A 26,858-nucleotide genomic window follows, 5' to 3' on the forward strand; every position below is an offset into this window, starting at 1 on the left:
AAATGTATGTTTGGTAGTTCAGCAGTCTGAGAAAGCAGACATTTAAAGAAAAAAAAGTTTGGTTAATCAGATTTTTTCTCAAGACTGAAGAGTGTAATTGTATCTCATGCCGATTTAAATCAAATCAACATCAAAATTCAAAATGTTATGCAATTGTTGATTGGTTGGCTGACTGTCTGGATTTAATTTCATCCGATGACTATATTAGTCATTGAACATCACTGGGGTCGAGCTCCCTGCCATCCAGGACCTCTATACCAGGCAATGTCAAAGGAAGGCCCCCCCAAAAATGGTCAAAGACTTCACCCACCTGAGTCATAGACTCGGTACCTATGCACCAAGCCTGGAACCAACAGGACCTTGAACAGCTTCTACCGCCAAGCTATAAGACTGCTAAATATTTAAATAGTTAGCGAAATAGCTACCTGGACATTTAATTTACCTTCATTTAACTAGGCAAGTCAGTTAAGAACAAATTCTTATTTACAATGACGGTCTACCCAGGCCAAACACCAATCCGGACGACGCTGGGCCAAGTGTATGCCGCCCTATGGGACTCCCAATCCCGTCTGGTTGTGATACAGCCTGGAATCTAACCAGGGACTGTAGTGACACCTCTAGCACTGAGATGCAGTGCCTCGGACCGCAGCGCCACTCAGGAGCTCTGCATTAAACCTTTTTGCACTTTCTTTTTGACTCATCACATACAACTGTTAACTGTCACTTTATTCCCAGTTATACACTGAACAAAAATATGAAAGCAACATGTAAAGTGTTGGTCCCATGATTCATGAGCTGAAATAAAATGTCATTTTTGAGAATTTGTCCGTAAATCCAACTGGCCAGGACCCTCACACCTGGCTTCTTCACCTGCGTGGGTGTGCTGGGGAGTACTTCTGTCTATAATGAAGCCCCTTTGTGTGGAAAAACTCATTCTGATTGGCTGGGCCTGGCTCACAAGTGGGTGGGCCTATGCCCTCCCATACCCACCCATGGCTGCGCTCCTGCCCAGTTTTGTGAAATCCATAGATTAGGGCCTCATGAATTTATTTATATTGACTGATTTCCTTATATGAACTGTAACTCAGTAAAAACTTTGAAATTGTTGCGTTTATATTTGTTCAGTATATAAATATATATACATAACTTGTCCCTCACCAACTCTTACGCCCCCCCTGGTCGTATATAAACTGCTGCACCCACATTATCCTCATTCAATAATAGGGGAGTTTTATTTCTGTCAACTAAAAACAAGAGTACACACAGAAACCACCACAATGCATAAATTGATAATATATAAAATGGTACACTGTATATACATATATCAATGTACAAACATATATATGCTCAGACATGTCATTAGAGGTAATTGATTCCCATTTTATTTGTCACCTGCGCCAGAGGAGATGGCTGCCGTTTTACGATCCCCTAACCAATTATGCTATGTGTGTGTTTTTTTGCATTTTTAAAACCTTATTTTGTACATAATGTTTCTATTTCTGAGACCGTAAGTTGGATGGTGGTGTGTGTGTAGCGTACACCTGCTGTGTAAATAGGCCACTGCTGTCATCATGCAAAATGTAACAAAACCACACACACTGCATGAGGGGATGCATATATTTAAGCAATTATTTAAGCATCCCTCATGATGCACACAGTTTTAGGCCTACATTATGTCACATTTAAAAAGCTTTTTGGTAATTCATAGTTTAACTGCATTCTAAATATTACAAACAAGCAGACAAATTGCAGTAAATATTAAAAATGTATTCAATAACAAGGCACCAATGAAAGAAAATTATCTATGATCTATGTCAGATATGAAAAAAAAGCACATACTGTACAATTAATGGCTCGAGTAGTTAAGTTATTTTAATTTAGTTAACTAAATTAAACATCTATAGATTTGGTACTTTACAACATCCTGGGTCTGTATGTTTTTTATTATTTACAATTTAATAAAATACAGATATGTAACGATCTATCCACCTCTCACCTCCCCTTCTTGCCTACCCTAGGCTGTATCTGGCCTGTGTGTTGTTCTCGGGATAAGGCTTAGTTTGATTTGGCTTATGTTTAGGTTTAATTTAGCGTGGGTTTGCTCTTAGACTGTATCTGTTATCAGTCCAGTATGTTGTCGTCAGGCGTTCCGGTCACAGGGAGGGATATATTCCAGACCCAGATGAGCAAAGATCTCCTCCTCTGAACTAGCCCTTAGATACTGCGTCTGATCAGAGAGCAAGAGAGAGCAATGAGGAGGAGAGAGACAAGGGAGAGAGAGAGAGAGCAAGAGAGAGAATAAGAGAGGGAGATAGAAAAGACAGAGTTAGGAAACATAAGACCATAGTTTAACCCTTAGATCACTACAGCTGATTGTCAGCATCACGTCTTTGTGCAGGTGCCAGCCCTATGAAGTGAGCACAAAGACACGATGCTGTGTGTACCCAAATAAACTATTTTAAATGTGTGCATGTGTATGACTTTTGAGAGTGTGTCTGTATCCATTAGTGTCCAAGTATCTGTGCCCTTTGAAATGTTTGAATCCTTCTTGACTATGATGTGTGGATTCAAATGAAGTATTGTGAGACTGAAATTACAAGACTGCTATAATACTGTTATTGCATCAAATGGTTGTGTTATGCAACAGAATAGGGGGTTGTTATAACTATATTGTGTCTGTGTGAACAGTGGGCCTTGGGCTTAATGCGGACAGTAGATTTACGATGCCTTTGGTGATAAAACCGAAAAGGCCGCATTTCATCGCATGAGTTGGTGTTTGTGTGCTGGGAGGTACCAGGGTGGAGATGGCTCGAGTATGGATAATTATGAGACAAACCTTGTTTTTGGGGACCATACCCTGGTTGCTACACAATGAGAAGTCTTTACAGCAGACACTCTCTGCTGTAAAGATACTGATACTGTCTGCTGTGAATTATTAGTATATTTTATACAAATCCTAACCCTCTGACCCATTCCACACATCTGTTGTTTGTCATGTAGACTAAGAGGATGTATCTTTGCTATAAAAAGGTAGCAAAAAAGGTATCCTGTCTCAGGGGTCTCAACAAATCATCTAAGAGTGGTTAATCGACCAGCCATCGTTATCGCAGAGCACGCAATCAATTCACTTCATATGTGTGTTGTATTGACCTGCTCCCTTATTAATAAGTGAATAAAGATTTAGTTTAAGTATAACTCTGACTTGTGTGATAAGTTTGTCTCTCATTTGATAATACAGAAATGAACCACTACTGTATTGAAAATGTGTGTGTGTTTGAGAGAGGGTGTGTACCCGTTTTCTGTCGTACAGAGCATGGCTGCTCAGAGTCATGGCCTTCTCATGTACTGCCCAGCGACGCAGCTCTCTCTCAAACAACTGCACAGAGAGACAGAGAGAGAGAGAGAGGGAGTAAAAGAGTGAGTGTGTGAAAGAGAGAGAAGTCTAGTTGAAAATGCGCTCCGCTCGCACGTCATCAGGCAAAAGACATTTACAGGGGTGGAATCCCAAAATAAACGTGGAAAGTGATCAAACAAAATGTAGCTAGTTGTAGCTAGTACATTTTACAGTAATTAGCATATTGTTTTTAAATGTTTGCATGCTTTTCTCCTCTGAGAAAACAACTGCTTCAAAGGGGGTGTAGCAGATCAAAACTCTTCCTGGAAGGACTCTGGTAGGATACACATGACTATCCTCAATGAAAGGTGGCTATTGAGGAGGGGAGGACACTCTTCCTACTAACAAATGTACACTCTCCTTGACTACTTATTGGTTTCCGGAGGAAAGAAGACAGAGGACAGACTTTTCCCCAAATGAGATAAGGCCTAAGATTCACATGGAAGGCTGGTGGGGGGTGAGTTGCATCTTAAAGCCTTATAACAGTATCACAAGTTAGAGGTCGGGGGTTAGGTTTAGGCCGTACCTTCGATCCAGTCCAGCCCAGCAATGCGAAGGCAAACTGGCTGTATGGAGAGACCACCAGGTCTACCCTCACTGCTCTCCAGGACCGGGGACCTGAGCACTGAGAATGACCCAGCACCCAGCTCACCTTCTGGGCATGGTCACCCACCACCACAAGGGTCTGGGGAAGTGGGTGAGGAGAGTCTGAGTGGGTGTGTGGATCTGTATTGGTCAGTGTCGGTGAGTATGTCTGTGGACCATCCCCCGTCTGGATCTCCCTCCCCGTCTGGATCTCCCTCCCCGTCTGGATCTCCCTCCCTTCGTTGTCTGTGCTCAGTCTAAAGATGGAGAAGCATCTTTCAAAGCGGTCCATGTTAGAGGCTGGCCTCGCAGGACCCTCTTTGCTCTCCAGATAAGAGTTCCCAGTGGTCTTCTGGTACAACAGGAAGCCCTGGGGACAGAATAGAGTGTTACACCCGTGGGGGTAAAGAAACACCCTTACTCAGGTGGGCTTGTTGAACTGAACAGGCCTGATGGTGTTTTGTATAGTAAACAGCTAAGCATACATTCCATATTTAGTTGACAAAAGGAAATGGGGAAATGCTTTCTGGGAATTGTAATAGATAGTGTAAAGTTGTTTGGATGGAAAATAGAAACATCTGGTGTGTGTTACCTGTGCTTCAAGCCAGGACACCACCTTAGGCATGAGCCCCTCCTCTCTGCCCTCGTCGGGATGGGTTATCAAGAAGTCCACATCATGACCAGTCTGCTTACCTCTATAGTAGGGATGTGACAAATGAACACGTTTGCTCACATTTAAAAACAGCAAGAAAAAATCTTACAATTCCAAGTCAATTCACAATGCAGAATAATGAGATTGTAATGTTCTTTGTTTCACGGAAACATGACTCACTCGGGATACGTCATCAGAGTCAGTACAGCCACCTGGCTTTTTCTTAAAAAAAATATGTTTTTTACCCCCTTTTCGTGGTATCCAATTGTTGTTAGTAATTACTATCTTGTCTCATCGCTACAACTCCCGTACGGGCTCGGGAGAGACAAAGGTCGAAAGCCATGCATCCTCCGATACACAACCTTACCAAGCCGCACTGCTTCTTAACACAGCGCGCCTCCAACCCGGAAGCCAGCCGCACCAATGTGTCGGAGGAAACACCGTGCACCTGGCTACCTTGGTTAACGTGCACTGCACACGGCCCGCCACAGGAGTCGCTGGTGCGCGATGAGACAAGGATATCCCTACTGGCCAAACCCTCCCTAACCCGGACGACGCTAGGCCAATTGTGCGTCGCCCCACGGACCTCCCGGTCGCGGCCAGCTGCAACAGAGCCTGGGTGCGAACCCAGAATCTCTGGTGGCACAGCTAGCACTGCGATGCAGTGCCCTAGACCACTGCACCACCCGGGAGGCCTCACATGGCTTTTTCACGCGCCGGGTGGGGCGCATCGGGCCGACAGAAACAAACATCTCTCTGGTAAGAAGAAGGGCGGGGGTGTATGCCTTATGATTAACGAGATGTGGTGTGATCATAACAACATACAGGAACTCAAGTCCTTTTGTTCACCTGACCTAGAATTCCTTACAATCAAATGCCGGCCGCATTATCTACCAAGATAATTATCTTCGATCATAATCAGTCGTGTATATCCCCCCCAAGTAGACACAGACGGCCCCGAAATAACTTAATTTGACTCTATGTCAACTGGAAACCACATATCCTGAGGCTGCATTTATTGTAGCTGGGGATATTAACAAGGCTAATCTGAAAACAAGGCTCCCTAAATTTTAGCAGCATTTTGAATGCGAGACCCGGGCTGGCAAAACCCTGGATCATTGTTATTCTAACTTCCGCAACGCATATAAAGCCATAACCCACTCTCCTTTCGTAAAATCTGACCACGACTCCATTTTGTTGCTCCCAGCCTATAGACAGAAACTAAAACAGGAAGCACCCATGCTTAGGTCTGTTCAACTCTGGTACGACCAATCGGATTCCACGCTTCAAGATTGGTTTGATCACGTGGACTGGGATATGTTATGTTCCGCATAGCGTCGGACAATAACATTGATGAATACGCTGATTCGGTGAGCGAGTTTATTAGTAAGTGCATCGCTGATGTTGCATCCACAGCGTGTATTAAAACATTCCCCAACCAGAAACCGTGGATTGATGGCAGCATTCGTGCAAAACTGAAAGTGCGAACCACTGCTTTTAATCAGGGCAAGGTGACCGGAAACATGACCGAATACAAACAGTGTAGCTATTCCCTCTGCAAGGTAATCAAACAAGCTAAGGGTCAGCATAGAGACAAAGTAGAGACGCAATTCAACGGCTCAGACACGAGAGGTATGTGGTAGGGTCTACAGTCAATCACGGACTACAAAAGGAAAACCAGCCCTGTCGCGGACCAGGATGTCTTGCTCCCAGACAAACTAAACAACTTCTTTGCTCGCTTTGAGGACACTACAGTGCCACTGACACGGCCCGCTACGAAAACCTGCAGCCAACGTGAGTAAAACATTTACGGCATCACCAGCCGCGTCCTCAGAGCATGCGCAGACCAGCTGGCTGGTGTGTTTACGGACATATTCAATCAATCCCTATACCAGTCTGCTGTTCCCACATGCTTCAAGAGGGCCACCATTGTTTCTGTTCCCAAGAAAGCTAACGTAACTGAGCTAAAGGACTATAGCCCCGTAGCACTCACTTCAGTCATCATGAAGTGCTTTGAGAGACCAGTCAAGGACCATATCACCTCCACCCTACCGGACACCCTAGACCCACTCCAATTTGCTTACCGCCCCAATAGGTCCACAGACGACGCAATCGCAATCACACTGCCCTAACCCATCTGGACAAGAGGAATACCTATGTGAGAATGCTGTTCATTGACTACAGCTCAGCATTTAACACCATAGTACCCTCCAAACTCGTCATCAAGCGCGAGACCCTGGGTCTCGACCCCGCCCTGTGCAACTGGGTCCTGGACTTCCTGACGGGCCGCCCCCAGGTGGTGAGGGTAGGTAACAATATCTCCACCCCGCTGATCCTCAACACTGGGGCCCCACAAGGGTGCATTCTCAGCCCTCTCCTGTACTCCCTGTTCACCCACGACTGCGTGGCCATGCATGCCTCCAACTCAATCATCAAGTTTGCAGACGACACTACAGTGGTAGGCTTGATTACCAACAACGACGAGACGGCCTACAGGGAGGAGGTGAGGGCCCTCGGAGTGTGGCGTCAGGAAAATAACCTCACACTCAATGTCAACAAAACAAAGGAGATGATTGTGGACTTCAGGAAACAGCAGAGGGAGTAGCCCCCTAGTCACATCGACGGGACAGTAGTGGAGAAGGTGGAAAGTTCCTCGGCGTACACATTACGGACAAACTGAAATGGTCCACCCACACAGACAGCGTGGTGAAGAAGGCGCAGTAGCGCCTCTTCAACCTCAGGGGGCTGAAGAAATTCTTCTCGTCACCAAAAACACTAAAACTTTTAAAAGGCACAATCGAGAGCATCCTGTCGGGCTGTATCACCGCCTGGTACGGCAACTGCTCCGCCCACAACCGTAAGGCTCTCCAGAGGGTAGTGAGGTCTGCACAACACATCACCGGGTGCAAACTACCTGCCCTCCAGGACACCTACACCACCCGATGTCACAGGAAGGCCAAAAAGATCAAGGACAACAACCACCTGAGCCACTGCCTGTTCACCCCACTATCATCCTTCATGTATGTATGTAACAAATGTATCACTAGCCACTTTAAACAATGCCTTTATATAATGTTTACATACCCTCCATTACTCATCTCATATGTATATACTGTACTCTATACTAGAGGTCGACCGATTAATCGGAATGGCCGATTAATTAGGGCCAATTTCAAGTTTTCATAACAAATCGGAATTTTTGGGCACCGATTTACCGATTTTTATTATATATATATATATATATATATATATATATATATATATACACACACACACACACACACACACACATATATATATACACACACACCTTTATTTAACTTGGCAAGTCAGTTAAGAACACATTCTTATTTTCAATGACGGCCTAGGAACGGTGGGTTAACTACCTTGTTCAGGGGCAGAACGACAGATTTTCACCTTGTCAGCTCGGGGGATCCAATCTTGAAAACTTACAGTTAACTAGTCCAACGCAATAACGACCTGCCTCTCTCTCGTTGCACTCCACAAGGAGACTGCCTGTTACGCGAATGCAGTAAGCCAAGGTAAGTTCCTAGCTAGCATTTAACTTATAAAAAACAATCAATCATAATAACTAGTTAACTACACATGGTTGATGATATTACTAGATATTATCTAGGGTGTCCTGCGTTGCATATAATCTGACTGAGCATACAAGTATCTAAGTATCTGACTGAGCGGTGGTAGGTAGAAGCAGGCACGTAAACATGCATTCAAACAGCACTTTGTGCGTTTTGCCAGCAGCTCTTCATTGTGCGTCAAGCATTGCGTTGTTTATGACTTCAAGCCTATCAACTCCCGAGATGAGGCTGGTGTAACCGAAGTGAAATGGCTAGCTAGTTAGCGTGCGCTAATAGCGTTTCAAACGTCACTCGCTCTGAGCCTTCTAGTAGTTGTTCCCCTTGCTCTGCTTGGGTAACTTCCGGCGCCGACAGAGATGGCCGCGAGCGTTCCTAGGAAACTATGCAGTTTTTTGTTTTTTACGTGTTATTTCTTACACTAGTACCCCAGGTCATCTTAGGTTTCTTTACATACAGCCGACAAGAACTACTGAATATAAGATCAGCGTCAACTCACCATCAGTACGACCAAGAATAACATCCTGTGTTCTCTTACAACCAAAGGTGGATTATATGCAAAAAAAAGACTCAGAAAAAGAGGGAAATAGCGGTCTTCTGGTCAGACTCCGGAGACGGGCACATCGTGCACCACTCCCAGCATTCTTCTTGCCAATGTCCAGTCTCTTGACAACAAGGTTGATGAAACGAGCAAGGGTAGCATTCAGAGGGACATCAGAGACTGTAACGCTTTCTCTGCTTCACGGAAACATGCTAACTGGAGAGACGAATCCGAAGCGGTGCAGCCAGCGGGTTTCTCCACGCATCGCGCCGACAGAAACAAACATCTTTCTGGTAAGAAAGGGGCGGGGGCGTATGTCTTATGGCCTAAATTGATTTTATTGTGACATGGTGTGATGAAAGAAACATACAGGAACTCAAATCCTTCTGTTCACCTGATTTAGAATTCCTCACAATCAAATGTAGTGCATTATCTACCAAGAGAATTCTCTTGATTATAATCACAAATATCCCATAAAGCAGACACATCGATGGCTCTGAACGAACTTTATTTAACTCTCTGCAAACTGGCCCGATTTATCCGGAGGCTGCATTCATTGTAGCTGGGGATTTTAAAAGGCTAATCTGAAAACAAGACTCCCTAAATTTTATCAGCATATCTTGCGCAACCAGGGGTGGAAAGACCCTGGATCATTGTTACTCACTTCACGCATATAAGGCCCTTTTTTCGGAAAAGCTGACCACGACTCCATTTTGTTGATCCCTGCCTACAGACAGAAACTAAAACAAGAAGCTCCCACGCTGAGGTCTGTCCAACGCTGGTCCGACCAAGCTGACTCCACACTCCAAGACTGCTTCCATCACGTGGACTGGGAGATGTTTCGTATGCGTCAGACAACAACATTGACGAATACGCTGATACGGTGTGCGAGTTCATTAGAACGTGCGTTGAAGATGTCGTTCCCATAGCAACGATTAAAACATTCCCTAACCAGAAACCGTGGATTGATGGCAGCATTCGTGTGAAACTGAAGGCACGAACCACTGCTTTTAATCAGGGCAAGGTGTCTGGTAACATGGCTGAATACAAACAGTGCAGCTATTCCCTCCGCAAGGCTATCAAACAAGCTAAGCGCCAGTACAGAGACAAAGTAGAATCTCAATTCAACGGCTCAGACACAAGAGGTATGTGGCAGGGTCTACAGTCAATCACGGACTACAGGAAGAAACCCAGCCCAGTCACGGACCAGGATGTCTTGCTCCCAGGCAGACTAAATAACTTTTTGCCCGCTTTGAGGACAATACAGTGCCACTGACACGGCCTGCAACGGAAACATGCGGTCTCTCCTTTACTGCAGCCGAATGAGTAAGACATTTAAACGTGTTAAAAGGCTGCAGGCCCAGACGGCATCCCCAGCCGCGCCCTCAGAGCATGCAGACCAGCTGGCCGGTGTGTTTACGGACATATTCAATCAATCCCTATACCAGTCTGCTGTTCCCACATGCTTCAAGAGGGCCACCATTGTTCCTGTTCCCAAGAAAGCTAAGGTAACTGAGCTAAACGTACCGCCCTAGCACTCACATCCGTCATCATGAAGTGCTTTGAGAGACTAGTCAAGGACCATATCACCTCCACCCTACCCGACACCCTTGACCCACTCCAATTTGCTTACCGCCCAAATAGGTCCACAGACGATGCAATCTCAACCACACTGCACACTGCCCTAACCCATCTGGACAAGAGGAATACCTATGTGAGAATGCTGTTCATCGACTACAGCTCGGCATTCAACACCATAGTACCCTCCAAGCTCGTCATCAAGCTCGAGACCCTGGGTCTCACCCCGCCCTGTGCAACTGGGTACTGGACTTCCTGACGGGCCGCCCCCAGGTGGTGAGGGTAGGCAACAACATCTCCTCCCCGCTGATCCTCAACACTGGGGCCCCAAAGGGTATGTCTGAGCCCTCTCCTGTACTCCCTGTTCAACGACTGCGTGGCCATGCACGCCTCCAACTCAATCATCAAGTTTGCGGACGACACAACAGTGGTAGGCTTGATTACCAACAACGACGAGACGGCCTACAGGGAGGAGGTTCAGTGTGGTGTCAGGAAAATAACCTCACACTCAACGTCAACAAAACTAAGGGAGATGATTGTGGACTTCAGGAAACAGCAGAGGGAATCCCCCATCAACATCGATGGAACAGTAGAGGAGAGGGTAGCAAGTTTTAAGTTCCTCGGCATACACATCACAGACAAACTGAATTGGTCCACTCACACAGACAGCATCGTGAGGAAGGCGCAGCAGCGCCTCTTCAACCTCAGGAGGCTGAAGAAATTCGGCTTGTCACCAAAAGCACTCACAAACTTCTACAGATGCACAATCGAGAGCATCCTGGCGGGCTGTATCACCGCCTGGTATGGCAACTGCACCGCCCTCAACCGTAAGGCGCTCCAGAGGGTAGTGAGGTCTGCACAACGCATCACCGGGGGCAAACTACCTGCCCTCCAGGACACCTACACCACCCGATGCTACAGGAAGGCCATAAAGATCATCAAGGACATCAACCACCGAGCCACTGCCTGTTCACCCCGCTGCCATCCAGAAGGCGAGGTCAGTACAGGTGCATCAAAGCTGGGACCGAGAGACTGAAAAACAGCTTCTATCTCAAGGCCATCAGACTGTTAAACAGCCACCACTAACATTGAGTGGCTACTGCCAACACACTGTCAATGACACTGACTCTACTCCAGCCACTTTAATCATGGGAATCGATGGGAAATGATGTAAATATATCACTAGCCACTTTAAACAATGCTACCTTATATAATGTTACTTACCCTACATTGTTCATCTCATATGCATACGTTGATACTGTACTCTATATCATCGACTGCATCCTTATGTAATACATGTATCACTAGCCACTTTAACTATGCCACTTGGTTTACATACTTATCTCATATGTATATACTGTACTCGATATCATCTACTGTATCTTGCCTATGCTGCTCTGTACCATCACTCATTCATATATCCTTATGTACATATTCTTTATCCCCTTACACTGTGTATGACAGTAGTTTTTTTGGAATTGTTAGTTAGATTACTTGCTCGTTATTACTGCATTGTCGGAACTAGAAGCACAAGCATTTCGCTACACTCGCATTAACATCTGCTAACCATGTGTATGTGACAAATAAAATTTGATTTGATTTTGATTTGATTTGATAACGCTGCACCAGGGAGGAGCGAGGAGAGGGACGAAAGCTATACTGTTACACTGGCAATACTAAAGTGCCTATAAGAACATCCAATATTCAAAGGTTAATGAAATACAAATGGTATAGTGGGAAATAGTCCTATAATTCCTATAATAACTACAACCTAAAACTTCTTACCTGGGGATATTGAAGACTCATGTTAAAAGGAACCACCAGCTTTCATATGTTCTCATGTTCTGAGCAAGGAACTGAAACGTTATCTTTCTTACATAGCACATATTGCACTTTTACTTTCTTCTCCAACACTTTGTTTTTGCATTATTTAAACCAAATTGAACATGTTTCATTATTTACTTGGAGGCTAAATTGATTTTATTGATATATTATATTAAGTTAAAATAAGTGTTCATTCAGTATTGTTGTAATTGGCATTATTACAAATACATAAAAATATAAAAATTGTCCGATTAATCGGTATCGGCTTTTTTGGTTGCCCAATAATCGGTATCGGTGTTGAAAAATCATAATCGGTCGACCTCTACTCTATACCGTCTACTGCATCTTGCCTATGCCGTTCGGCCATCACTCATTCAAATATTTTTTATGTACATATCCTTATTCATTCCTTTACACTTGTGTTTATAAGGTAGTTGTTGTGAAATTGTTAGGTTAGATTACTTGTTAGATATTACTGCATGGTCAGAACTAGAAGCACAAGCATTTCGCATTAACATCTGCTAACAATGTGTATATGACAAATAAAATTTGATGGTTCTATTACGCACGTATGACCACTAGGGCCAGGCAATGAAGTTCTACCTACCACAGTCATATAGCCTTGAAAACAACTCAATGAAGTTCTACCTACCAGTCATATAACCTTGAAAACACCTCAATGAAGTTCTACCTACCAGTCATATAGCCTTGAAAATTGAAAACGCCTCAATGAAGTTCTACCTACCACAGACATATAGCCTTGAAAACGCCTCAATGAAGTTCTACCTACCAGTCATATAGCCTTGAAAACGCCTCAATGAAGTTCTACCTACCACAGTCATATAGCCTTGAAAACGCCTCAATGAAGTTCTACCTACCACAGTCATATAGCCTTGAAAACGCCTCAATGAAGTTCTACCTACCACAGACATATAGCCTTAAACTTTTTAAATGCTGAAACTAAACCTTCTCTGGGAATCGTTTCGAAGCGCCACTGAACGGGCATTTTACTAACCTCCATCACTATGCAACCATAACGGTCAATAAAATGACCTAGCTGCCTGCGTGCCCACCACTCGCTCCTAAAAAAAGTATGTACATTCTTTTTAAAATACTGTCACTTACCAAGACATTTAGCAGAAAACATTTTCCACTAGGCATCGACTACTAAGATTCAGTATTTTTGGAACGGAGGAGACTGATAAGTTGCAGTACTTCCGAGAACAAACACTCACATCTTTCATAGCAAGCTAGCAAGAGACGGAGAGAGAGGGGAGGGGCACAGCATAGGCAGAGAGAGGGGAGGGGCACAGCATAGGCAGAGCATAGGCAGAGAGGGAGGGGCACAGCATAGGCAGGTCGGCCACTAGGCAGACGGAGTCAGAACCGTGCAGTAGGCCCATCTTTCATAGCGAGCTAGAGAGGGACGGAGAGAGAGGGGAGGGGCACAGTATAGGCAGGTCGGCCACTAGGCAGACGGAGTCAGAACCGTGCAGTAGGCCCATCTTTCATAGCGAGCTAGAGAGGGACGGAGAGAGAGGGAGGGGCACAGTATAGGCAGGTCGGCCACTAGGCAGACGGAGTCAGAACCGTGCAGTAGGCCCATCTTTCATAGCGAGCTAGAGAGGGACGGAGAGAGAGGGGAGGGGCACAGTATAGGCAGGTCGGCCACTAGGCAGACGGAGTCAGAACCGTGCAGTAGGCCCATCTTTCATAGCGAGCTAGAGAGGGACGGAGAGAGAGGGGAGGGGCACAGTATAGGCAGGTCGGCCACTAGGCAGACGGAGTCAGAACCGTGCAGTAGGCCCATCTTTCATAGCGAGCTAGAGAGGGACGGAGAGAGAGGGGAGGGGCACAGTATAGGCAGGTCGGCCACTAGGCAGACGGAGTCAGAACCGTGCAGTAGGCCCATCTTTCATAGCGAGCTAGAGAGGGACGGAGAGAGAGGGGAGGGGCACAGTATAGGCAGGTCGGCCACCAGGCAGACGGAGTCAGAACCGTGCAGTAGGCCCATCTTTCATAGCGAGCTAGAGAGGGACGGAGAGAGAGGGAGGGGCACAGTATAGGCAGGTCGGCCACCAGGCAGACGGAGTCAGAACCGTGCAGTAGGCCCATCTTTCATAGCGAGCTAGAGAGGGACGGAGAGAGAGGGGAGGGGCACAGTATAGGCAGGTCGGCCACCAGGCAGACGGAGTCAGAACCGTGCAGTAGGCCCATCTTTCATAGCGAGCTAGAGAGGGACGAGAGAGAGGGGAGGGGCACAGTATAGGCAGGTCGGCCACTAGGCAGACGGAGTCAGAACCGTGCAGTAGGCCCATCTTTCATAGCGAGCTAGAGAGGGACGGAGAGAGAGGGGAGGGGCAAGTATAGGCAGGTCGGCCACTAGGCAGACGGAGTCAGAACCGTGCAGTAGGCCCATCTTTCATAGCGAGCTAGAGAGGGACGGAGAGAGAGGGAGGGGCACAGTATAGGCAGGTCGGCCACTAGGCAGACGGAGTCAGAACCGTGCAGTAGGCCCATCTTTCATAGCGAGCTAGAGAGGGACGGAGAGAGAGGGGAGGGGCACAGTATAGGCAGGTCGGCCACCAGGCAGACGGAGTCAGAACCGTGCAGTAGGCCCATCTTTCATAGCGAGCTAGAGAGGGACGGAGAGAGAGGGGAGGGGCACAGTATAGGCAGGTCGGCCACTAGGCAGACGGAGTCAGAACCGTGCAGTAGGCCCATCTTTCATAGCGAGCTAGAGAGGGACGGAGAGAGAGGGAGGGGCACAGTATAGGCAGGTCGGCCACTAGGCAGACGGAGTCAGAACCGTGCAGTAGGCCCATCTTTCATAGCGAGCTAGAGAGGGACGGAGAGAGAGGGAGCACAGTATAGGGGCACAGTATAGGCAGGTCGGCCACTAGGCAGACGGAGTCAGAACCGTGCAGTAGGCCCATCTTTCATAGCGAGCTAGAGAGGGACGGAGAGAGAGGGAGGGGCACAGTATAGGCAGGTCGGCCACTAGGCAGACGGAGTCAGAACCGTGCAGTAGGCCCATCTTTCATAGCGAGCTAGAGAGGGACGGAGAGAGAGGGAGGGGCACAGTATAGGCAGGTCGGCCACCAGGCAGACGGAGTCAGAACCGTGCAGTAGGCCCATCTTTCATAGCGAGCTAGAGAGGGACGGAGAGAGAGGGGAGGGGCACAGTATAGGCAGGTCGGCCACTAGGCAGACGGAGTCAGAACCGTGCAGTAGGCCCATCTTTCATAGCGAGCTAGAGAGGGACGGAGAGAGAGGGAGGGGCACAGTATAGGCAGGTCGGCCACTAGGCAGACGGAGTCAGAACCGTGCAGTAGGCCCATCTTTCATAGCGAGCTAGAGAGGGACGGAGAGAGAGGGAGGGAGGGGCACAGTATAGGCAGGTCGGCCACTAGGCAGACGGAGTCAGAACCGTGCAGTAGGCCCATCTTTCATAGCGAGCTAGAGAGGGACGGAGAGAGAGGGGAGGGGCACAGTATAGGCAGGTCGGCCACTAGGCAGACGGAGTCAGAACCGTGCAGTAGGCCCATCTTTCATAGCGAGCTAGAGAGGGACGGAGAGAGAGAGCTGCAATCAATAGCTGTATTTCGCAATTTCTTAGCTTGCAATGTCTCGCAACTTCAGTAAAGCCTATCATCAATGAATGTGCTAGGATATTCTACACGCAACAGACTGAAGACACACTGGCATCATTAGTGAAGAGAGAGCAGGAGAGCCAGCTGCACTGTAATTTTAATTTTGTGGGGGGAAGGAACCGAATTTCGTTTAGACGTTCACAACCCTACACTAGAGAAATAGAGAGGAACAAGATCAACGAAGGACAGAAAGAGGGGAAAGAAAGAAACGTAGAGAGATACAGACCAGTTATATGTCCCTGAATGCGTAGAGCAGTGAAAACTGCTCAGCGTACCTCCTGAATCCTCCAATCAGAGTGATCTCTGCCCCCGGGAGCACAGCATGGACCGCCCTCTCCACAATCTGACCAATTGCTACAGCCTCTGATTTCGTGACAGGCAGGTTCAGTTCGTCATAATACTGCAGACCTGAGAGGGAAAGAAGAAGAGAAGAGGTTTGAGTGACCTTTGCACTGACTGTAGAAAACTATTGTGCAGAGGGCACTTTGGGCTTACTACCACTGCTCAGAGAGGCTCTTCACACACACACACACACACACACACACACACACACACACCTGCTCGTTGCGCTCTGTTGAGTGTGTGTCCTGATCTTTGCAGGTCAGAGGGGGTGTGTATTCCCTCCCTGAACCAACGGTCCGCTGTCTTCGCCCCTACCCCGAAAATACCTGTTAGGGCCTGAAACACACACTTCTCTCCAATAAGTGGAAGCAAAGGACAGAGAACCATAACCAGAGATGGAGGTCTCAGTGCACCCTAACTCACCTTCATGGCCTTAAACTGTTCTGAATGCGTGGTGGTCTCCACCTCAAGAGATACACCATCCTCCAGAACCTCCTAAAGATAAACAGGGAGAAGGAGGTACTGAGAGGCAGATTGAGAGGTTCTGATAAGAGACCTGGAGAGAAGAGACCAGAGAGAGCGAGAGAAATACACACAGGCAGAAAGAGAGAGAAATACACACAGGCAGAAAGAGAGAGAAATACACACAGGCAGAAAGAGAGAGAAATACACACAGGCAGAAAGAGAGAGAAATACACACAGGCAGAAAGAGAGAGAAATACACACAGGCAGAAAGAGAGAGAAATACACACAGGCAGAAAGAGAGAAATACACACAGGCAGAAAGAGAGAGAAATACACACAGGCAGAGAGAGAGAGAAATACACACAGACAGAAAGAGAGAGAAATACACACAGACAGAAAGAAAGCGAGAGAAATACACACAGGCAGAAAGAGAGAAATACACACAGGCAGAAAGAAATAGACACAGACAGAAAGAAAGCGAGAGAAATACACACAGGCAGAAAGAGAGAGAAATACACACAGGCAGAAAGAAATAGACACAGACAGAAAGAAATCGAGAGAAATACACACAGGCAGAAAGAAAGCGAGAGAAATACACACAGGCAGAAAGAAATAGACACAGACAGAAAGAAATAGACACAGGCAGAAAGAGAGAGAAATAGACACAGACAGAAAGAAATAGACACAGACAGAAAGAAATAGACACAGACAGAAAGAGAGAAATAGACAGACAGAAAGAGAGAGAAATACACACAGGCAGAAAGAGAGAGAAATAGACACAGGCAGAAAGAGAGAGAAATAGACACAGACAGAAAGAGAGAGAAATAGACACAGACAGAAAGAGAGAGAAATACACACAGACAGAAAGAGAGAGAAATACACACAGACAGACAGAAAGAAATACACACAGACAGAAAGAGAGAGAAATACAGAGAAATACACACAGACAGAAAGAGAGAGAAATACACACAGACAGAAAGAGAGAGAAATACACACAGACAGAGAGAAATACACACAGACAGAAAGAGAGAGAAATACACACAGACAGAAAGAGAGAGAAATACACACAGACAGAAAGAGAGAGAAATACACACAGACAGAAAGAGAGAGAAATACACACAGACAGAAAGAGAGAGAAATACACACAGACAGAGAGAAATACACACAGACAGAGAGAAATACACACAGACAGAAAGAGAGAGAAATACACACAGACAGAAAGAGAGAGAAATACACACAGACAGAAAGAGAGAGAAATACACACAGGCAGAAAGAGAGAGAAATAGACACAGGCAGAAAGAGAGAGAAATAGACACAGGCAGAAAGAGAGAGAAATAGACACAGGCAGAAAGAGAGAGAAATAGACACAGGCAGAAAGAGAGAGAAATAGACACAGGCAGAAAGAGAGAGAAATACACACAGGCAGAAAGAGAGAAATACACACAGGCAGAAAGAGAGAGAAATACACACAGGCAGAAAGAGAGAGAAATAGACACAGACAGAAAGAAATACACACAGACAGAAAGAGAGAGAAATACACACAGACAGAGAGAAATACACACAGGCAGAAAGAGAGAGAAATAGACACAGACAGAAAGAGAGAGAAATACACACAGGCAGAAAGAGAGAGAAATACACACAGACAGAGAGAAATACACACAGGCAGAAAGAGAGAGAAATAGACACAGACAGAAAGAGAGAGAAATACACACAGGCAGAAATAGAGAGAAATAGACACAGGCAGAAAAGAGAGAAATACACACAGGCAGAAAGAGAGAGAAATACACACAGGCAGAAAGAGAGAGAAATACACACAGGCAGAAAGAGAGAGAAAGACACAGACAGAAAGAAATACACACAGACAGAAAGAGAGAGAAATACACACAGACAGAAAGAGAGAGAAATAGACACAGGCAGAAAGAGAGAGAAATACACACAGGCAGAAAGAGAGAGAAATACACACAGACAGAAAGAGAGAGAAATACACACAGACAGAAAGAAATAGACACAGACAGAAAGAAATAGACACAGACAGAAAGAAATAGACACAGACAGAAAGCGAGAGAAATAGACACAGACAGAAAGCGAGAGAAATAGACACAGGCAGAAAGAGAGAGAAATAGACACAGGCAGAAAGAAATACACACAGACAGAAAGAGAGAGAAATACACACAGACAGAAAGAAATACACACAGACAGAAAGAGAGAGAAATACACACAGGCAGAAAGAGAGAGAAATAGACACAGACAGAAAGAGAGAGAAATACACACAGGCAGAAAGAGAGAGAAATACACACAGACAGAGAGAAATACACACAGGCAGAAAGAGAGAGAAATAGACACAGGCAGAAAGAGAGAGAAATAGACACAGGCAGAAAGAGAGAGAAATACACACAGACAGAAAGAGAGAGAAATAGACACAGGCAGAAAGAGAGAGAAATACACACAGACAGAAAGAGAGAGAAATACACACAGACAGAAAGAAATAGACACAGACAGAAAGAAATAGACACAGACAGAAAGAAATAGACACAGACAGAAAGAGAGAGAAATAGACACAGACAGAAAGCGAGAGAAATAGACACAGGCAGAAAGAAATACACACAGACAGAAAGAAATACACACAGACAGAAAGAGAGAGAAATACACACAGACAGAAAGAGAGAGAAATACACACAGACAGAAAGAGAGAGAAATAGACACAGGCAGAAAGAGAGAGAAATAGACACAGGCAGAAAGAGAGAGAAATAGACACAGGCAGAAAGAGAGAGAAATAGACACAGGCAGAAAGAGAGAGAAATAGACACAGACAGAAAGAAATACACACAGACAGAAAGAGAGAGAAATAGACACAGGCAGAAAGAGAGAGAAATACACACAGACAGAAAGAGAGAGAAATACACACAGACAGAAAGAGAGAGAATAGACACAGGCAGAAAGAGAGAGAAATACACACAGGCAGAAAGAGAGAGAAATACACAGACAGAAAGAAATACACACAGACAGAAAGAAATACACACAGGCAGAAAGAGAGAGAAATACACACAGACAGAAAGAGAGAGAAATACACACAGACAGAAAGAGAGAGAAATACACACAGACAGAAAGAGAGAGAAATAGACACAGACAGAAAGAAATAGACACAGACAGAAAGAAATAGACACAGACAGAAAGAAATAGACACAGACAGAAAGAAATAGACACAGGCAGAAAGAGAGAGAAATACACACAGACAGAGAGAAATACACACAGACAGAAAGAAATACACACAGACAGAAAGAAATAGACACAGACAGAAAGAGAGAGAAATACACACAGACAGAAAGAAATAGACACAGGCAGAAAGAGAGAGAAATACACACAGACAGAGAGAAATAGACACAGACAGAAAGAGAGAGAAATACACACAGACAGAAAGAGAGAGAAGTAGACACAGACAGAAAGAGAGAGAAATAGACACAGGCAGAAAGAGAGAGAAATACACACAGACAGAAAGAAATAGACACAGACAGAAAGAAATAGACACAGGCAGAAAGAGAGAGAAATACACACAGACAGAAAGAGAGAGAAATACACACAGGCAGAAAGAGAGAGAAATAGACACAGACAGAAAGAAATAGACACAGACAGAAAGAAATAGACACAGGCAGAAAGAGAGAGAAATACACACAGACAGAAAGAGAGAGAAATACACACAGACAGAAAGAGAGAGAAATACACACAGACAGAAAGAGAGAGAAATACACACAGACAGAAAGAGAGAGAAATAGACACAGACAGAAAGAGAGAGAAATAGACACAGGCAGAAAGAGAGAGAAATAGACACAGGCAGAAAGAGAGAGAAATAGACACAGGCAGAAAGAGAGAGAAATAGACACAGGCAGAAAGAGAGAGAAATAGACACAGGCAGAAAGAGAGAGAAATAGACACAGGCAGAAAGAGAGAGAAATAGACACAGGCAGAAAGAGAGAGAAATAGACACAGGCAGAAAGAGAGAGAAATAGACACAGGCAGAAAGAGAGAGAAATAGACACAGGCAGAAAGAGAGAGAAATAGACACAGGCAGAAAGAGAGAGAAATAGACACAGGCAGAAAGAGAGAGAAATAGACACAGGCAGAAAGAGAGAGAAATAGACACAGGCAGAAAGAGAGAGAAATAGACACAGGCAGAAAGAGAGAGAAATACACACAGGCAGAAAGAGAGAGAAATACACACAGGCAGAAAGAGAGAGAAATAGACACAGGCAGAAAGAGAGAGAAATACACACAGGCAGAAAGAGAGAGAAATAGACACAGGCAGAAAGAGAGAGAAATAGACACAGGCAGAAAGAGAGAGAAATACACACAGACAGAAAGAGAGAGAAATACACACAGACAGAAAGAGAGAGAAATACACACAGACAGAAAAGAGAGAAATAGACACAGACAGAAAGAGAGAGAAATAGACACAGACAGAAAGAGAGAGAAATAGACACAGGCAGAAAGAGAGAGAAATAGACACAGGCAGAAAGAGAGAGAAATAGACACAGGCAGAAAGAGAGAGAAATAGACACAGGCAGAAAGAGAGAGAAATAGACACAGGCAGAAAGAGAGAGAAATAGACACAGGCAGAAAGAGAGAGAAATAGACACAGGCAGAAAGAGAGAGAAATACACACAGGCAGAAAGAGAGAGAAATAGACACAGGCAGAAAGAGAGAGAAATAGACACAGGCAGAAAAGAGAGAAATAGACACAGGCAGAAAGAGAGAAATAGACACAGGCAGAAAGAGAGAGAAATAGACACAGGCAGAAAGAGAGAGAAATAGACACAGGCAGAAAGAGAGAGAAATAGACACAGGCAGAAAGAGAGAGAAATAGACACAGGCAGAAAGAGAGAGAAATAGACAGGCAGAAAGAGAGAGAAATAGACACAGGCAGAAAGAGAGAGAAATAGACACAGGCAGAAAGAGAGAGAAATAGACACAGGCAGAAAGAGAGAGAAATAGACACAGGCAGAAAGAGAGAGAAATAGACACAGGCAGAAAGAGAGAGAAATAGACACAGGCAGAAAGAGAGAGAAATAGACACAGGCAGAAAGAGAGAGAAATAGACACAGGCAGAAAGAGAGAGAAATAGACACAGGCAGAAAGAGAGAGAAATACACACAGACAGAAAGAAATACACACAGACAGAAAGAGAGAGAAATACACACAGGCAGAGAGAGAGAGAAATACACACAGGCAGAGGAGAGAGAAATACACACAGGCAGAAGAGAGAGAAATACACACAGGCAGAGAGAGAGAGAAATACACACAGGCAGAGAGAGAGAGAAATACACACAGGCAGAGAGAGAGAGAAATACACAGGCAGAAAGAGAGAGAAATACACACAGGCAGAAAGAGAGAGAAATACACAGGCAGAAAGCGAGAGAAATACACACAGGCAGAAAGAGAGAGAAATACACACAGACAGAAAGAAATAGACACAGACAGAAAGAAAGCGAGAGAAATACACACAGGCAGAAAGAGCGAGAGGTGAAAACATAGAGAAGTGAAAAAAATAGACAGCTGTCTGTATCCAGACCTTGATGACTCTGAGTGAGTGCTCCCCCAGACAAGGCAGTCCTCGTAGTTGCTCTGCCCCTCTAACCTCCTGGGGGAGGGACTTTAACAAGGCTGCCGCCCTACGGAACGCCACTCCCCGTCCCTCGTTTTCACCGAGCTCCGCATTCTCAGCCAGTATGGACAACGCATCCTACAGGGGGGAGAAAAATAAAGGGGAGAAGGGGAGAGAGAGAAGGAGAGAGGTGGGGAGAGAGAGAGAGAGGTGGGGAGAGAGAGAGGGAGAGGTGGGGAGAGAGAGAGGGAGAGAGAAGAGAGAGAGGAGGGTGAGAGAGAGAGAAAGGAGGAGGGAGAGAGAGAGAAAGGAGGGGGAGAGAGAGAAAGGAGGGGGAGAGAGAGAAAGGAGGGGGAGAGAGAGAAAGGAGGGGGAGAGAGAGAAAGGAGGGGGAGAGAGAGAAAGGAGGGGGAGAGAGAGAAAGGAGGGGGAGAGAGAAAGGAGGGAGGAGAGAGAGGGAGAGAGGGGGGAGAGAGAGAGGGAGAGAGGTGGGGGAGAGAGAGGGAGAGAGAAAGGAGGGGAGGGAGAGAAAGGAGGGGGAGAGAGAGAGAGAAAGGAGGGGAGAGAGAGAGGGAGAAAGGAGGGGAGAGAGAGAGGGAGAAAGGAGGGGAGAGAGAGAGGGAGAGAGGTGGGGAGAGAGAGAGGGAGAGAGGGGGGGAGAGAGAGAGGAGAGAGAAAGGGGGAGAGAGAGAGAAAGGAGGGGGAGAGAGAGAAAGGAGGGGGAGAGAGAGAAAGGAGGGAGAGAGAGAAAGGAGGGGAGAGAGAGAAAGGGGGGGAGAGAGAGAGAAAGGAGGGGAGAGAGAGAGAAAGGAGGGGGAGAGAGAAAGGAGGGGGAGAGAGAGAAAGGAGGGGAGAGAGAGAAAGGAGGGGGAGAGAGAAAGGAGGGAGGAGAGAGGGAGAGGAGGGGGGGAGAGAGAGAGGAGGGGAGAGAGAGAAAGGAGGGGGAGAGAGGGAGAGGTGGGGAGAGAGAGGGAGAGAGGTGGGGAGAGAGAGGGAGAGAGAAAGGAGGGGGAGAGAGAGAAAGGAGGGGGAGAGAGAGAGGGGGAGAGAGAGAGAAAGGAGGGGGAGAGAGAGAAAGGAGGGGAGAGAGAGAAAGGAGGGGAGAGAGAGAGGGAGAGGTGGGGAGAGAGAGAGAGGAGGGGGGGGAGAGAGAGAGAAAGGTGGGGGGGAGAGAGAGAAAGGAGGGGGGAGAGAGAGAAAGGAGGGGAGAGAGAGAGAAAGGAGGGGGAGAGAGAGAGAAAGGAGGGGGAGAGAGAGAAAGAGAGAGGGGGGAGAGAGAGAAAGGAGGGGGAGAGAGAGAGAAAGGAGGGGGAGAGAGAGAGAAAGGAGGGGGAGAGAGAGAGAAAGGAGGGGGAGAGAGAGAAAGGAGGGGGAGAGAGAGAAAGGAGGGGAGAGAGAGAGAAAGGAGGGGAGAGAGAGAGAAAGGAGGGGGAGAGAGAGAAAGGAGGGGGAGAGAGAGAAAGGAGGGGGAGAGAGAGAAAGGAGGGAGAGAGAGAGAGGTGGGGGAGAGAGAGAGAGAGAGGTGGGGAGAGAGAGAGAAAGGAGGGGGAGAGAGGGGAGAGAGAGAGAAAGGAGGGGGAGAGAGGGAGAGGAGGGGGAGAGAGAGGGAGAGAGGTGGGGAGAGAGAGGGAGAGAGAAAGGAGGGGGAGAGAGAGAAAGGAGGGGGAGAGAGAGAGAGGGGAGAGAGAGAAAGGAGGGGGAGAGAGAGAAAGGAGGGGAGAGAGAGAGAAGGAGAGGTGGGGAGAGAGAGAGGGAGAGGTGGGGAGAGAGAGAGGGAGAGGTGGGGAGGGGAGAGAGAGGAGGGAGAGGTGGGGAGAGAGAGAGAGAGAAAGGAGAGGAGAGAGAGAGAGAAAGGAGGGGAGAGAGAGAGAAAGGAGGGGGAGAGAGAGAGAAGAGAAAGGAGGGGGAGATAGAGAAAGGAGGGGGAGAGAGAGAAAGGAGGGGGAGAGAGAGAAAGAGAGAGGTGGGGAGAGAGAGAAAGGAGGGGGGAGAGAGAGAGGGGAGAGAGAGAGGGAGAGAGGTGGGGAGAGAGAGAGGGAGAGAGAAAGGAGGGAGAGAAAGAAAGGAGGGGAGAGAGAGAGAGAGGGGGGAGAGAAAGGAGAGAGAGAGAGGGGGGAGAGAGAGAGAGAGAGGGGAGAGAGAGGTGGGGAGAGAGAGAGAGAGAGAGAGAAGGAGGGGAGAGAGAGAGGGAGAGAGAAAGGAGGGGAGAGAGAGAGGGAGAGAGAAAGGAGGGGAGAGAGAGAGAGAGAGAGAAAGGAGGGGAGAGAGAGAGAGAGAGAGAGAGAAGAAAGGAGGGGAGAGAGAGAGAGAGAAGAGGTGAAAGAGAGAGAGAAGAGGTGAAAGAGAGAGAGAAGAGGTGAAAGAGAGAGAGAGAGAAGAGGTGAAAGAGAGAGAAGAGGTGAAAGAGAGAGAGAGAGAAGAGGTGAAAGAGAGAGAGAGAGAAGAGGTGAAAGAGAGAGAGAGAGAGAGAAGAGGTGAAAGAGAGAGAGAGAGAAGAGGTGAAAGAGAGAGAGAGAGAGAGAAGAGGTGAAAAGAGAGAGAGAGAAGAGGTGAAAGAGAGAGAAGAGGTGAAAAGAGAGAGAAGAGGTGAAAGAAAGAGAGAAGAGGTGAAAGAGAGAAGAGGTGAAAGAGAGAAGAGGTGAAAGAGAGAAGAGGTGAAAGAGAGAGAAGAGGTGAAAGAGAGAAGAGGTGAAAGAGAGAGAGAGAAGAGGTAAAAGAGAGAAGAGGTGAAAGAGAGAAGAGGTGAAAGAGAGAAGAGGTGAAAGAGAGAAGAGGTGAAAGAGAGAGAGTAGAGGGGAGAGAGGTATATAGACAGCTTGTTCAGAAAATACAATATGCTTTTGACAACATTAGTTAGTGTTTGGGATGGAACAAAGTAGCCATAGACGTCATTCAGAACATAAACACATCGTAAGAAAGGAGGGGATTGTGGGAAGGAGGAGGACTCACGGTCAGTGTTATGTTGTGGTGCAGTAGAGGGGTGTGTCTCTGACAGGCATAGCTGGGTACTGAGACCACTGCCAGCTCCAAACCAGGCTTCTCTCTCTCCTGTGGAACAAGGTTGTGTACATTAGGCACACCCCACAACATTTATTTTATTGTCACATAGACTGGATAGGTGCAATGAAATGCGTTGTTTTACAGGGGCCGTAAGAAAACAGACAAGGACTACCTGGACTTTTTGTTGCAAAAGGTTTTCAGTTGCGTGCCGCCATGAAAATAACCCATATCATTCTCCACTATGCGAGGAAGATGACATTAGCCAAAGTACGGGTAGTGGTAGTCGGTACAGGTAGGTGGCCTGGCTATATCCTACCTGTAGTCTGTGTCTGTCCAGTATAATCACGGGAATGCCAGCATGCATGCTCTCTGTGTACCAAACGATGTCCAGGAGATGGACTGAACCAGGTCGGGCTGTCCTGCCTTCTCCCCCCTGTCCTCCAGTCTGGAGGTCCAGCCAAGTCCGGACTTCCTCCCCAGAATTATTCTCGGACACGATATGAGTGATGAAACAGCTAGGGAAACAGAGAAAGAGAGGTTACCAAGACTTGATTTACATTGGCAAATATCCCTAAAGTGTCCCTAAGCACCCTTGTTCCCTTTCATTCAAGACCACTGATTTATACGAACTGAAGTCTCGATTGATACCTACTCAATCTTTCTAGCCTAGCTATCGGTCTTAGATCTGGAGACAATGTGAAGTTATTAGCATACATTATTTTCACCCCAGAAGATTGTTGTTCACACTACCTTAAGGAGTATTCTATGTTGAAACCTTTCCCCCGGCCGAGCCGAGTGAGGAAGGCTCTCCGACTGGCTCCCATCTTTCTCTCCAGGAGATAGATGACAACCCCGGGAAACTTGCTGGTCCTGTCACCGCTGCTGTCGCTTGTAACGGAGCAGTTCACTTTCCTGCGCTTTAGAGGGACCATATTTGTTGGCAGACTCGCTCATCTGTCTATAAAAACGACAACAGATACATGAACAACGGTTCATAATTCTCACGAGTGTGCTTCTTCTTCTTCCTTAAGGTTTTATGGCAGACTACGCCTATAGATGTATTGCCGCCACCTACTGTACGGATAGTGACAATTTAATGTTATGCAATGTTAACACGTTTCCCATGCCAATAAAGCCCCTTGAATTGACTTGACCAGTATCTTGGGCTCCCGACTGGCGCAGCTGTCTAGCCACTGCATCTCAGTGCAAGATGTGTCACTACAGTCCCTGGTTCAAATCCAGGCTGTATCACATCCGGCCGTGATTGGGAGTCCCATAGGGCGGCGCACAATTGGCCCAGCGTCGTCCGGGGTAGGCCGTTATTGTAAATAATATTTTGTTCTTAATTGACTTGCATAGTTAAATAAAGGTTAAATAAAAAAGTTTGCTGCTGTCTTGCTACCACGATGACATACATGTCTCATCAAGTCAATTTTGGACAACCACCTTCTGCAGCAAGTGCAACACTAAAAATAGTTCCGACGGGGAAACAGGAAATGCCCTTCCCACCACGCGCCCATGTGGTCAACATAAGAGTTCGCGTGGGTTTATCCTTGTACGTCAAATTAATCACTTCTCTATTAGGTTAAACACATGTAATGACCCGCATGGCAAATGTCTAGCTAGAAACCAA

The 26,858-nt window shown here is 46.5% G+C and overlaps 1 protein-coding gene across 2 annotated transcripts; it reads right to left on the reverse strand.

The window, feature by feature from the left end:
- Positions 1 to 1,209: 1,209 nt before the first annotated feature.
- Positions 1,210 to 26,722, reverse strand: polm (polymerase (DNA directed), mu). Of its 2 annotated transcripts, none has more exons than XM_042302530.1 (11): positions 25,976 to 26,722; positions 25,542 to 25,740; positions 25,175 to 25,273; positions 22,193 to 22,363; positions 16,589 to 16,660; positions 16,381 to 16,501; positions 16,099 to 16,231; positions 4,572 to 4,674; positions 3,921 to 4,349; positions 3,293 to 3,376; positions 1,210 to 2,227 (listed from the first exon to the last, which is right to left on the reverse strand). In XM_042302530.1, the coding sequence occupies exons 1-11, from the start codon at positions 26,155 to 26,157 to the stop codon at positions 2,141 to 2,143; spliced, it is 1,680 nt and encodes a 559-aa protein (XP_042158464.1). In that variant the 5' UTR covers positions 26,158 to 26,722; the 3' UTR covers positions 1,210 to 2,140. The 2 variants fall into 2 exon arrangements, with proteins under 2 accessions (XP_042158464.1, XP_042158463.1); XM_042302529.1 differs by having other exon boundaries at positions 16,381 to 16,513.
- Between the last annotated feature and the right edge of the window lie 136 nt (positions 26,723 to 26,858).

This window comes from Oncorhynchus tshawytscha, linkage group LG20, assembly GCF_018296145.1.
Source record: "Oncorhynchus tshawytscha isolate Ot180627B linkage group LG20, Otsh_v2.0, whole genome shotgun sequence".
Taxonomy (NCBI): domain Eukaryota; kingdom Metazoa; phylum Chordata; class Actinopteri; order Salmoniformes; family Salmonidae; genus Oncorhynchus; species Oncorhynchus tshawytscha.